This window comes from Colletes gigas, unplaced genomic scaffold (assembly GCF_013123115.1).
Source record: "Colletes gigas isolate AHSC1104 unplaced genomic scaffold, ASM1312311v1 Colletes_gigas_Sc00018, whole genome shotgun sequence".
NCBI classification, from domain to species: domain Eukaryota; kingdom Metazoa; phylum Arthropoda; class Insecta; order Hymenoptera; family Colletidae; genus Colletes; species Colletes gigas.
In genome coordinates this window covers 5,840,274-5,854,031 of record NW_025106647.1, presented here as the reverse complement: position 1 = coordinate 5,854,031, position 13,758 = coordinate 5,840,274, and the positions used below count along the sequence as shown (strand labels likewise).

The following is a 13,758-nucleotide window of genomic DNA, read 5'->3' as shown; positions in this document are numbered from 1 at the left end:
GAACCAGTTGCTCGCATGGCTGGTGTTTCCGTCGTAAACTTCTTGACACACGTCGCCTGGCACCGTATCGATTACTGACATAGCCGACGCGTTAAATTTCTCCGCGCCATGTAAATTCCACGGGAACATTACCAGGGGCCGGTGACCCTCGAACGAACTGATTAACGTGTCGTTCGCGTCGGAAGACTCGCGCTTCTTTTTCCAATTAAGGAAGTCGCGACGAGTCGATCGCGGCAGAGGACTCGCGAATACCGAAAGTGTGCAACGAATGAAAGTTTACTATCAAGGATACGTCGAACGTGGTTACGGGGCGCGTTCCCTTTTACAATTATTTAACACCGTGGTCACCGTGTTTTTATACGCGAGACTCTTACGTATCGCGAATTCGAGAAAGCGTACGTAAATGGGAGTTCACACGACGCCGCTGGAAAACGATGGACCCATCGAAAATGCCTTTCCATTCGCGTCAGACTTTTAAAATCTTTGTCACTTTTATTTTCGCGAACTTGTATTTACCGAACTGGCTCGAACTTGCTATTTTCATGGAAGAATCGCAACACTATCGAACATGCGGAATATTTGTAATTTAATGGAGTCAGTTTTATAACTAATTGGGCATTCTAAGAGTGATCGATATATCCCATGGACTGGTATATGATAATTTTTAAACGTAACATGGCGGCTTGTTGTAGGAAGAAGTAGGTCGTTGGAACACTCGTGAGAGAGAAAGGTCGAGCGTAGCCCTCTGGCGGCGAACGCGTAACTTTTTAACCGATTTAAAACCGTAAAACCGTCCGTGCTCTTTACGTACAGATTCAATCGTTTAAAAGGAATCGGTAATCGCGGCCAAATAAATCGACCGATTTCGATCACAGCTGCGACCCCAATCCGAAGCGATACGTATCTTTAACGCCATTCTGTAGCTCGCTGCGATATATTTCCAATAAAATTTTATAGCTCGCAAATATATCATTCGTCTCGCGGTTATTTACGATTCTCGAACGATAATTGGAATAATAACTCGCGTGAAATTACGATAACTCGTATTAGTTTTCGATAAGCATTTAATTAATATTTAAACGTTAGGTTAGGGATGCTCTTCCAGAAAAATTTTCAAGTTTCCCGCCGTTTTTTAATTTGCTATTACCAGAATAGAGAGGGGGGGAGGCTGTTTAAAATGTTTTTTTAAATTTTTCTGAAAAATTCCGCCGGGGGTTGTGCCACCACCTACAGTAACGTCATTTCCAAGAAATTCTGCAAATTCCTCAAACTCGAGCGAAGGGAGGAGCCGCGGGTGTCCATGAGGATTTCCTCACGTACGAGGGTCGTTCGATAAGTCCTTAGAAAATCCAAGACCTGGTGCTCGTAACATCGAAAATGGTTTGGTTTTAGTAAGCATCATGACTCACTATACAACTGTCAAAGTTTCAGTTACATCCACCACATGGTTTCATTTTTATCGTCGATCGAAGCAAGGAACTTTCTCTTGCATCAAGCACGGGTGCGCACCTGTGCTGATTCGATGGCCAAAATCATGGAATTAAAGTTTGAATTATTACAACATCCACTGTATTCACCGGATTTGGGCCCCCAGCGACCTTTTTTATTTCCAAACATTAAAAAAATGGCTGGGCAGAGAGCGGTTCACGTCGAACGAGGAGGTCAACGCCCGAACAGATGCCTATTCTGAGGACCTTCCGAAATCCTACTTTCTAGATGGCTTAAAACAGTTGGAGAAATGCTTGGAAAAGTGTATAGAGCTGAAAGGGGATTATGTTGAAAAATAAAAAAAAATCTACCTAAAATAATTTATTTTTCTATCTTTTTCTAAGGATTTATCGAACGACCCTCGTAAAAAGAAAAAAATAGAAATTAAGAGTTTGAACCGGTCAAAACCGGATTTCTAAAGTTCCCAGAGCGTTTCTGAAATTCTGGTGACCTTGACCTAATTTTGGGCAGCATTTGGACCTGGACATCTCTCACTTTCTCGCTTAGGAAAAAGAGAAGAGGAATTATGGAGCAGAGCAGCGTCGATTCGATCCCGTTCGCGAATATTCGGGAGAAAAAAATGCTCGATAACGAAGAAGAGGGAGTACGTTGGGTTATCGGTGGGCCGCGAAACTTTTAGAGTCGATCATTTCGACCGTGTCGCGTCCATGATATTTACGCCGTTGCAATATCGTAACCGGGGAATGTTATTGCCAAGCCCCGGCGATAGTAAATCCATTCGTTCGGCAATATCGCGGCCCGGCCACGCCCGTTTCGCGCCCGTTTACGATTTTAATTTTCCCCCGTGGCGCAAGATGACCGTGGATTCATAAATCGATAGCGGATCGCCGAATCGGGAATTTACGCGCGTTTAATACACACGCGATGCATATTCACGCGTGTACCGAAACCACCGACGATTCTTATAGACAGGAGACGTTTCGAGGAGGGGTGGTGGTGCGAGGATGGAACGAAACAAATAAAAAAACTGGAAACGACCGGCGTTCGATTTCTGTCAATGAGATTTAATTGTTGCGCGTCGAAACAGCTTTCTATATATATATATAAAAAAAGATACAAAAATATTCCGTTCGGTCGTTTTCTTACGCGTGTACAGATTGTGTGCAGAAACGTATTTCGTCAGAAAAAAAAAAATAAAAAACGGTGTCTCAATTTATACAAAATCTACAACGTATTATTCGCTAAATATTTCATCGAAGAGTGACCCCGTACCCTCTCGCGGGGCGTATCGAAAATGTACACATGGGGTGGAATTGGGGGGAGTGAGTGAAATGTAAAATTTCGAGTCGAAGCGAAATCACGCGATTACGAGGAGGATTTCTTGTCCGGATGTTGGAAGGGGGCTGAGACGAAAAGCCACCCGCCGGAAGCGAGCCCGTCGATCCCGTGGAGCGTTTCTCGAGGGCGACGCGTAGATCGCCGGAAGAATGGAAGGTCTCTCGAAAACGTCGTTGCGTCGTTCGTTCGTGGGCCGTTGATCTCTGTTGTTCTTCTCTCGGTTCCCTCAGTGTTTGTTCAACGAAACGCGCGTAAACTGCGACGGTCGACGGGGGTGTGGGTGGGAGGGGCACCGGTGGGGTTTTTTTTTTCTTTTCCATTATTCGGCGAGAGACAGAAGTCTTCCCCCGAAGTAACCGTGGATGGGTCAGGGTCTCTTCGTGAACCGACAATCGGTGATTACAGCCAAGATGTGCGTTGGTGATCGGTGAGCAAATTTCCTTCTAATTATCCACGGATACCCGGTGTCTCTTACCACCAGCCTGAAAAGAGTTTTTCGTGCGTTAATCGCGAAGCTTGGGCGAACGTCTCCCCCGCCGGACGATGTCCCGGGTGCTTTTGTTTACCGCTCTTTGTCCCCCAGGATCCCGCCGTGCCGGCTGGATTGTCGTTTTTAATTATTTTTTAACCCGCGTCCCCTTTAATCAAACGCACGGAAACACTGCCCGCGACGGGATTGTTTGTTGCGTCACCGTAGTCGTCCCAATTGTTCGTTCCCCGAAAAGTTATCCTTTTCGCGAGACGATTCCCTCGAATCCACTCTATCGTTCGCGATACTGTTCACGAAAACCCTCTATTTCGGTCTCCTTTACAAGCGAATCGTGAACAATTATTACAATGTAATAAATTTATATATAACTCTTAAGATTTTTTGTTTGCGTCGAGAAGGCACAGTACCGTTCGCTGCATTTAGATACGAGTACGAAGGTTGATTGGTCCTTAACCGAAGTAGCGTATCGAAAGGATCGATCTAATATTTATTTTCACCCCTTCCGTCGCCCCCCGACCGGGAGTTTCATCGCCCCGCGAACCGTTTAATTGATATTTAAACTGCAGGCGGTAAATTTAGACGCTCGACGTTTATTTACGTCCCGCGAAGGGCCGTTGCATTCGACGATTCCGCGCAACTAATTTTCCAGTATTTCAGCGTTCGAAACCGGGCAAAAAGTTATTAGCATATGTTAACGGCCGTCGATATCAACGATCGGTGAAATATGGTGAAATTTTTCAACCGACGCAGGACAGATACAATAAAATACAATAAAATTTATACAAGTTGCAAGGTTCGACAGAAGACTCTAATCTCGATAGGAGTCAATGAATTGAAATTATTTCGTCCCAGGCCCGATTTAGATATTTCTCTTTTCCACGAAAAAGCCACCCCAAATTTTTAAATAATTTCTCGTTCGTTAACTTCCCGTATATTTCTTTGCTAATTAACCGCTTACCGTACAATGACGAGTCAATCATGAGGCTACTCGTCATCGTGTCTTACTTATTAAAATCAACACAATTTGACATTCACGAGGCTTGCACGAATTAAAACAAAATTAAACAGTATACGTTTGAAAAATTATTTGGAATCAAATCGTGCGTTAAGGGGTTAAAAATGGTCGAGTTTCTCGTTCGTTGACATGGAATTATTATCAACTACAACTAGAACTCTCTCTCTGACAGAAAATTGCAACAAGTGCCAATACTCGAGATATAATAAAATAAACTCTCGCGATACAAAAAACGAAAAGTTTCGTGTTCCGACATTTTTAAGTAATTTGCAAACAAACGTGACATTTGGAATGCTTGCAATTGAGGTAAGCTTTCCTACAAACGCGATTCTTTCTTTCACAAATTCATATATCATCGATTCTTTTTCGTGGCCGTTCCTTGTACGAACAAACTTAAATAGTGTATGTTTAAAAAATTATTTCGAATTAGATCGTATCTGAAGAGGTTAAAGTTGGCCAAACAAATAAATTGGTGGGAAGGTTCAAGACGAAGAACGAAGTGCTCGGCGGGGGTGTTGAATAATTATCTAAATACGGGACACTTACCACCGCCGCCGCCGCCGCTGCTCCATCCACCGCCACCGCCGCTCCATCCACCACCGCCGCCGGATTTCCATCCGCCTCCGCCGCCGCTCGGCCATCCACCACCACCGCCGCCACCCGACCATCCGCCGCCGCCACCGCTGGGCCAGCCACCGCCCCCGCCTCCGCCGCTCACGGTGATCACCTTGATGATTTTTCCACCACCGCCTCCGCCGCTGCTCCAACCGCCACCGCCCCCGCTCCAGCCGCCTCCACCGCCGGATTTCCAGCCGCCACCACCGCCGCCCCCGCCGTTCCAGCCGCTGCTTATGTAACCGGCTGCAACGCGAAAGCGGAATCGTCAATTTTCTTGACTCGGTGACTTTCAACGCGTTCACTGTCCGGCTTCTCGACGGTGTATCCAATAGCACGGTGACATGACCCGTATGAGGGCCACAGACAGCGAATGTGTAAGGTGCTTGTACTCTTAACGCTTACCGACAAAAGAATTGTTAAGATTTTGGTTCCCAAAGGAAAGTGAGCCAATGGTGTAAAACAGAGTATACAAAGAAAGGTACATCGAATCTTGGAGCCAAATTATTTTGACCATACGAGTCATGGACAGTGAACTTGTTAACCCTCTGAAGGGGGGGCATCCAGCAAAGAATTTGGATGCACCCTCTAAGACAACGACATTAGTTTTTTAAAGTGTTTATACGGGACACAAGCGGAAAATTGAAAAAAAGAAGATATGTTTGCTTGAAATATTTACCATCGTATGATGCTTTTTCTAAACATGTTTGTTTGCAAAGGGTTAGTACTAGAACCACCAATTATGGTGTATTTATATTATGGTGACTGATAATTTACCAAAACAGTATTCAGTCTTTGTCAGTTGAAATTAAATGTTTAATTAACAATTCCTTTAACAGTGTCGACCCAATTTTCAGTCCCTCACGGTACAGAAGTGTCTATAATAAGTTTCGTAACAGCATTATAACGAATATTCGCCTCTTTTGCAAAATCGAGAACCGTTTTATTACGGAACTTATTAAACATTATATTCAGCGGAAATTAAACGACGTTTTATCTTCAAAGAAATTTTCTCAAACGGTATGTAACTTCTTCATTTTCTATACCCGGAATAAAGTGGACGAAGCCATCGCTGCACGAAATTACTTTCCCTTCCGACGATGTATTACTTTGATCGACCACGATTTAAAACTGTGCCGTTTTCCTTAAACTGTGCAGTCAACACAAAAAGAATTGGAAATCGGTTTTTTAACACGAGTCGCGAGTTTAAAGAGATTAAGAACCACTGTCTTAACTCGTCCGTGTAGAACCGGTGTGCAGTGACCACTTTCGAGCGGCCCCTCTAATCGCACGATCCGCGTAGATCGCACCATCCTTTCGAGTCGAAAGATCTAGACAACGCGATCGCGGACACTGAATCGTTGAACTCGATAAAAATAACCCGTACTCGCTGCAAGTTATTCTGGACTTTGATCGAACCCTTTTTTAGCGAGAAAGACAGCACAAAACCCCCAGGCAAACCTCGTTAAACTGTCGGAATTTGAAAACTCCTGTAATATTTATTTACGGAACGAATCTTTCAATTCAGGTGCTTCTACCTCGTATTACAAATTGAAAATGAATACAACTCGAGTTTTTTAAACAAATTACTGTCAAACTTGGAGACAATTTTTTAAATTCACTTTCTTTGATCTGAAGCTAGCGTTTACCCTTCTAGCAACACATTGGTCATTTCTACGTCGAATCAGCCTTGCTTTCGTGAATCTTGACCACGGTACGAACCGTTCAACCCCTCGAAAAGAACGCGAATTTTTAGTATGTTCGCAAAAATATAATAGACATATTATCCCAATGGCTAAAAAAGTTATAGATTCTATTTCTTGCGAACAAGACCTCTTCCCGTTGAGAGTAAGAAATTAATTCCGGACACGGCGTCTTTTTGCACCGAGAGCGTCGCGGGACGATCGATGGTCTATTGTTGAACCAGACTGGGAACGCTATGTCCCGGTATAGCAACCGGAGTTGTGCAAATTTTATTTACGAACGACGAATAAAGATTCTACCAGTCGTGTCAGCTTCCAACCACGGATATAATAAATAGTCGAATGAACGAAAGAACGCTTCGTGTTTGCACAAACCCTTTCAAACCGTAAACTGAAACGAATTACTAAGTTTCATATTGTATAATATACGTTTCTAAATAGTCAAACAAACGAGAGAACACTTATTCAATCATCGTGTTTGCACAAACCCTTTCAAACTGTGAACCGAAACGAATACGTAGCATGTTTTGTGTTTCTGCACTGTAATTTTTACAACAGCGAAAAGAAATTTTGTAACAGAATCGTATCCAGTGACTCTAATTTGTACATCGACGATGTATTAATATTTTAGCAGTTCCCGGATTATCGAAGAAGATGTCAAACTCTGTCAAAAATGCGTGCTATCGTGATATCGTTCGTAACCAAGCAAATATCAACGTCACTCGTGTTCGAGCGACATGGCTTCCCGTGGATTGTGAGTGTCACTCGAATTCGACGCGTCAAAGTGGCCCGTGCACGGTTGTGGCGGGTTTGCCCGCGGGTTTGCTCGAAAAGCGAACGACGGTCTTTTCCGCGGGCACGATAGTCGATCGAACACGCTAGCAAACCTTCCGCGAACCTCGAGAGTAAGAAATTAATTCCGAGCACGATGTCTTCTTGCACCGAGACAAGGTCGCAAGAGCAACGATCGATGTTAAACAGAACGGGGAACACGATGCACCTGGTACAGCGATCCGTACACACGGAGAATTTCAGCTAATTTACGTGTTGGTCTTCCCCGTGAGTTACTTTCGCGAGGAACGCAACTGATCAAACCTGCGGATAAACTTCCCATAAAGACAACTTCATATGCAGATGATCGTGGCAGGCACAAACAGAGCAAAACTATTTGGATACACATTTTGAACAATTCAAATTTAACGTCAAATAAACGTCGGTAATAAATTCCTATATTAAAGTCTTATCTCTGTTGATAGCCGTGGTGTAATAAAATAGTAAGATATAAAACTGCTCTACACCCCAGATTCTACGTCCCGAGAACACTGGCACAAAAATTAAAAAGATTTTTCTTTGCACATTATCTGAAATGACTTTCTCAAAGTGTATTGTGCCTGATGTATCACTATTCTCAGCACCACTTGGGAGATTTATTCACAGACTAAAAAAAAAGAAAGATCGGTCGACTAATCCTTAACCTTTTGCACTCTACTGGACGCCACTATGGCAACGTAACACGTACCATAGCTCGATCTAAGTTTCATTTACATAAATAGAATATAAATTATAGCTGTTCGTACAATTTTCTATGAAAAAGAATATTCTCTCATTTTCACGTCACAAAATTGCAATAAACAAAGCCAGGTCAATTACGGGAAAAGCCGTCCGTTCTGCGCGCGCAGGCCCCGTCCAAGATGGCGGAAAATACAAATCTCTACCGATACGAGGGTACCGTGTATCGCGAATTTCCGTCGAGACGCGCACAAACGAGATCACAGCCGATCGTAAAGTCGCGATCGTGATTGTACTACTCACCATAGGTGGTGGCTACGAGCGCCAAGAAGACCGTAATCGCGAACACCTGTAACCGAAAATAACCGGTGAATAGTACGCGAATAAGATCAGAGTAGAATTGCGAGTATACACCGCTCACGCACGGCTGTTGCCACGTACCTTCATGTTGAGGTGTTTGATGCCCATCGTCGTGCCCGGCGCCTCTTTTATAGCACTTGCCTTTCTTCGCCGATCCCCGCCCTTGCGCTCCTCTTGGCTACCCGGTTCGTCTTCTGCCGTTCATAACACCTAACTTTCGTCCCACCACCGTCGAAAATTCCCCCGCCCGTCTTCGTAGTCGTGTCGACTGCGTGCATGTGCACCGCGAAACCCACTCTTCGCGGTTCCTCTACGTGCAACGACGCAACGGCGACGGTCTCAATCTCGTCGGGCGATCTTGAATCCTTCGCGGCGATCGGCGCCTGGTGTTACAGGGTCGTGCGAGCTCGTTGACGATTGTTTGTCAAAATCTGGGGCCCCCGGTGTGTGGAAATGCGCCGACCTCGTTGCCCCTCGGAGGAAACGCCGATGATTCATGCGCGCGATCGTCTCTCGATGCTCGGAGGGCGGTTCAAAGTTTCGCGGGAAATCGTGCGTGGGCGGAGACCTCGGGAGCGTCCCGGGGCACGGATTTTGTGCAACTTCGCGGCGGAGCCCTGACGGAACGAAGCCCTGGGAACTGGTCCCGGGACGTATGCAAAAATCGCTCCAAAAATTTCTATCTTTCCGTGGGATTTTGCCCCCGGGTGGCGATAACGGTGAGAATTGCGGGCTAGTTGCGTCAAGACTGTGTACAAAGAAACCGGAGTATCCAGAGGGAACGAAAGAGGAAAATGAACAGAAATGGAAACGAGCGTACGAGACGGTCAACGATGGGTGAAATTTGCGGTGGAAATATTTTAAATGCTACTTTGAATAAAATTACTTGGAATGAGATTCATTTTAGGATTTGCATATTTCGTTTTAACGTTTTAAGATATGAAATAGAATTTCCCCTTTGTTAATATTCGAACACCTTTGGTGGTGAGTCTACAAGTGGAGGAATGGCGGTGGTTGATGTTCAAATTTTGAAAATGAAAATGAAGAAGAATGATTTGTTTGATCCATAGGGGGTTTCAAGCCCCTGTAGTCCTCGTGTCTAACATTTAAATGTAACTTAGTAATTTAAATTTACGGGATAGTATTATGAAAATATTAAACGTTAGTGTCACTAGTATCATATTTACTACGACAATAGTTTATTACCGGTCAACCAGTTATGCAGATAAGATTCTCTAAACCTTCATTTTACGGGTTATGGTAAGTCATAATGATCGTACTAAACGGAGCTTTCTCTTCACTTTCGTTAGAGGCATCGACAGTTTCCTCGAGCAATTCATTAAGCGAACCATTTACGATACAGATAGAAAATGATGTAATTTAAGCCAAAAGGTACTGAAATTTACTAATTTTTTTTACGCTGCTCGAAACACGAGCATTTTCTATTGATTAAATGTCCCATTGCCCCGTTTCGATTTTGCGATTATTTCATATTTCCGGAACTCTCGGTTTAGTACTTTCTCCGATAAAACCTAATTCGTGATTAAACATTTCCCGTAAAATTGAGCTTCGATGTTAGCTTATAATATTTGTGAATCGTAGCGTAAAACAAAGTTAAAACAAAAAGCGAATACAAAAAACTTGAAGGTCCATAATTCGTTGAATGCTCGTTCAAATTAGCAAAATTTGTTATTCGTTGAGCCGCGTGGGGGGAAAAGGTAAAAGCATCGTGAAAAAAACAAAAGTTTTGAATCGACAACGTCGAGAGGAAGTTACGAAAACCACAGGTTAATTAAAAAAAAAAAAATTGTTTGCGATTCTTTCTTTTCGTATCGATGACTGTGCTCGAGTCTTTCTGAAATTCCAGACGAAACAACGTTTTGCCCCCCGTCTATAAAAACAACTCGCTCCTTTCGAATCGTCGATCATCCGGGAATACCCAACTCAGCACTTTTTATTTTTTCTTCTTAATCTATTTGTTTTTTTTTTTTGATATCGTGCACGCAAATTGTAATTGTTACGTAACCACTGCTCGCACGTCGGAATTACGAAAGTAGCCATTGCTGGGATAAAGTGCGGTCAGAGCAGTGCAAGTGGCAAACGTAATTATTACGATAGAGAAATTTTTCTTCGCGTATCGCGTTGCTTAATTGAGCTGCCTCGCGCTTGTTACGAGATGAATATCTCGACGACCCGTTTTTATTTCTTATTATCCTCGAACGATGGATATATCGGATAACAGACAAGAATTCTTTACATGCTGCCATGAGTCGACGAAAACTGATTTCTCAAATAGTTGCAATTAACCATCGATGGTCATCGAATGCGATTCTAGTTAAACGGTCACTTAATGTGGCTGTGGCAGTTAAAAAAATATAAATAAAACGACGATAGTAAAAATCATATATTTATGGTTCATTGTAATTTTGTATAGAAATGTACGAGTATTCGTCGTTGTAAGTTTGAAGCGCTGGTCACCGGTGACCACCGCGACGGTCGACTACCGAATAAATTTTTTTAAAACTACTCCTTTTCGGTGCAAATGTCCTGTCTTGGGGCGTTCTCGACCTGAGACGATAATCAATCGCCAGGAACTTTTAATCAGCGGAATAATGGGAAATCGACGGGATAAAACGTCGCGATTTGACGATTCGTCTCGACGGTTGTTCCGGCCAGGTTCGGCGTCGACGTTCCTTGGAGAGCCCAGACGGTCGTCTGGCCGGTAACTCGTGCTTAATCGTCGACCCCCGGGGGAACAATGGATCGGCGATAATGGATTCGGGATGGTTCGCGATCATTCATTTCCGCTAATGCGACTCCGCGCGATACAACGCCGCCCGGCGAAACTATCGTCTCGCGTGACGTACGCGAAAGCTTCTCTCTCTCTCTTTCCCTTTCGATCCATCCACGGAATAAAAGGTAACGACGCCCCGTTGATGCTCGTGAGACAGACCGGGCCTTTCTGGCCTTTCACCGGTCGCAGGTTGGACGGACTTCGCCTTAAGGCGCGTCTCCACCAGCGTTCGCAAACTCTTCGCGAGCAACGATTTCCAAGAAACGGTTTTCCAACCGTTCGTAACGTTACACGATTACTCGAGGGCTGTTCGATAAGTGAGAACACGAAGAAAAGTGTCTTTATGAAGCAACACAGTCTATACGCTGCTCGATTCTGTCCATATATGTAGCGTGGCGATGCTTCTCGTACTCGCCGCCAGAGGGCTACGCTTACCTTTCCTCTCTCGCAAGTACTCGATCGACCTACTCAATCTAGTACCCTATTCCTATATATACCTCGACTGACCATCGAATGTCCACGCAAATAATCCAAAATAGTTCTTGAAATCATTCTAAACGAATCACACTACCATGTCACAGTCTCACTGATAATTAGTCTTAGGAACAGGTGTCAAGGACGAAGTTGAAACTAATCCAGACTGTTGGCTCGACGTGTTGCAATTCCAACAACACTAACATTGTCGAGTAAGTCATATAATAAACGAATTACCACTGTTCCCGTACCTCTTATTTGCACATATTTCTCAACATTCGCTGTTGTGTCACCGTTGACGAGTGTAATGTTGCATATAGTATGACATCGAGATTAGGAAATGTCATCGTCCGAACAGAGGGTGTCACAGACAATGTCTACGGGGACAGGGCGTCTCCGCAAGCAGGGGCCATCGGGTATTGTTAATCCTATCAATTTTCCCCGATAACAACGAAACGTACGAAACACCAAACAGTAGCTCAAACGTGAACCTGTCGATGAACAGTCTCCGCCGGTTATATACTTCGATAATAATTGAACTATATAAATAAAAATTCCACGTGTCGGAAAAAACCGTTTAAAATCAACTGAAAGTTAAAGTAGTCCAAATCACGGAAACAAAAATTTGATATTCTATGCCGCTTGCGAAGCAAATAATCGGAATAACGACTACGCCAAATCCAAATTAGTATCTTCCCAGAGAAAGTAACAAACGTAATAAAAATAGTTCCAACGAGGGAAGGTTGCGTTTCCGTTTGTGAAAGACGGAAATCTCAGGTCAACGACGACTATGAAAGTGTTCGCGCAAGATTCGAATATCTACCAAGTTCTACCATCTGCAATACTCACGGCCCCATCATCGCCATTCATAATAATTTCAACGCGGAACCTTTGCCTACGATTTATTTCTTATTTCCTTTTATTAACGGCCATCGATTACTGCAGTCAGTTAATCCAGAGACTTATGCGAGTTCCCTGCTATCCACCGTTACGCGAGTTTCACGCTATCGGATGTTAACCATCGATCATCCGCAGGTCGTGACTAAAGAGGTGTTGGATCATTTGCAAGCGTGTTCTTCGTCCGGAAAGCGAGAAGAAAATTTCGATAGTACGCGTGAATTTGCTAATCATCGTGAACTGTGCTGTAATACTGTCGGGCATCGAATAAGAACATTACAAACGACGAAAGCAGCTTCGAACGTCTTTTGCAAATCGTGGTCCACGACTAAACAATCCGATGCGTAACAGAAACGAAATTGCTGGCCGCGTTTATTAAGACATTTTTCGTATTTTATAACGTCCCTCTCGTCTTATATAACGACGTTGGAACGGAATATCTGCTCGCGTTTCACAGACTCTTGACACGCGTTTCCATCTCTCGAAGACGTACGAAGCAAATACAGTCTGTCTTCTCTTGCCTTTTAGACGCAAGAAACTGGCCCGGGATGATCTATCAAGCGCGTTGATGCAAAAATCGATTCTTAACGTTGCTCCCTCACTTTGAAATTCTCTGTGACAAATCTATTTTCGCGATACCGTCCGCAATTTATGGAAAAACGTTCGATTCTCGGATGCGGTGTCACAGAATTGCTTTTGGACACGATATTCATTTCAAAAATTCTTATTAATAGCAAGAGTGCCAAGTTTGTTTCTGTACGTTGTTTATATCATTTTATTTAGCTTTCGATACGTTAAAGAGGAACCGAAACATACTGAAATAAATAAATCGACAGAATAATATAATACATTTCAAAAACGAGGCTTATAGTGTATCAGAATGATACATTTCGGGGTCAATTTCGACCCGACTCCGAATTTTACTATTCCGCGTTCCAGTGCAGGGTTCCTGATGGAATTTTTGCATCCGTGTTTGTAAACACTTTGCTTGTTAACGTAATTAATTTTACAAGCTGTTTAACAAGCAGCTTGGACGAGATCGTAGCTACGTCTCGTAATTTTCTGGAGATTTTCGTCTTACGTTCGGTTTTTTTTTAAAGAAGGGGGAGGATTT

The 13,758-nt window shown here is 43.6% G+C and overlaps 1 protein-coding gene across 1 annotated transcript in view; it reads right to left on the bottom strand.

The window, feature by feature from the left end:
• The window catches only part of LOC122400537 (keratin-3, type I cytoskeletal 51 kDa-like), a 158,705-nt gene extending 150,139 nt beyond the window's left edge, over window positions 1–8,566 (bottom strand). Inside the window, exons 1-3 of the mRNA XM_043402060.1 lie at window positions 8,561–8,566; window positions 8,423–8,468; window positions 4,839–5,153 (exon numbers count right to left, since the gene is read on the bottom strand). Of these exons, the coding sequence (XP_043257995.1) occupies window positions 4,839–5,153; window positions 8,423–8,468; window positions 8,561–8,566 (367 nt within the window). The remainder of the gene's footprint in view (window positions 1–4,838; window positions 5,154–8,422; window positions 8,469–8,560) is intronic.
• Window positions 8,567–13,758: the final 5,192 nt, after the last annotated feature.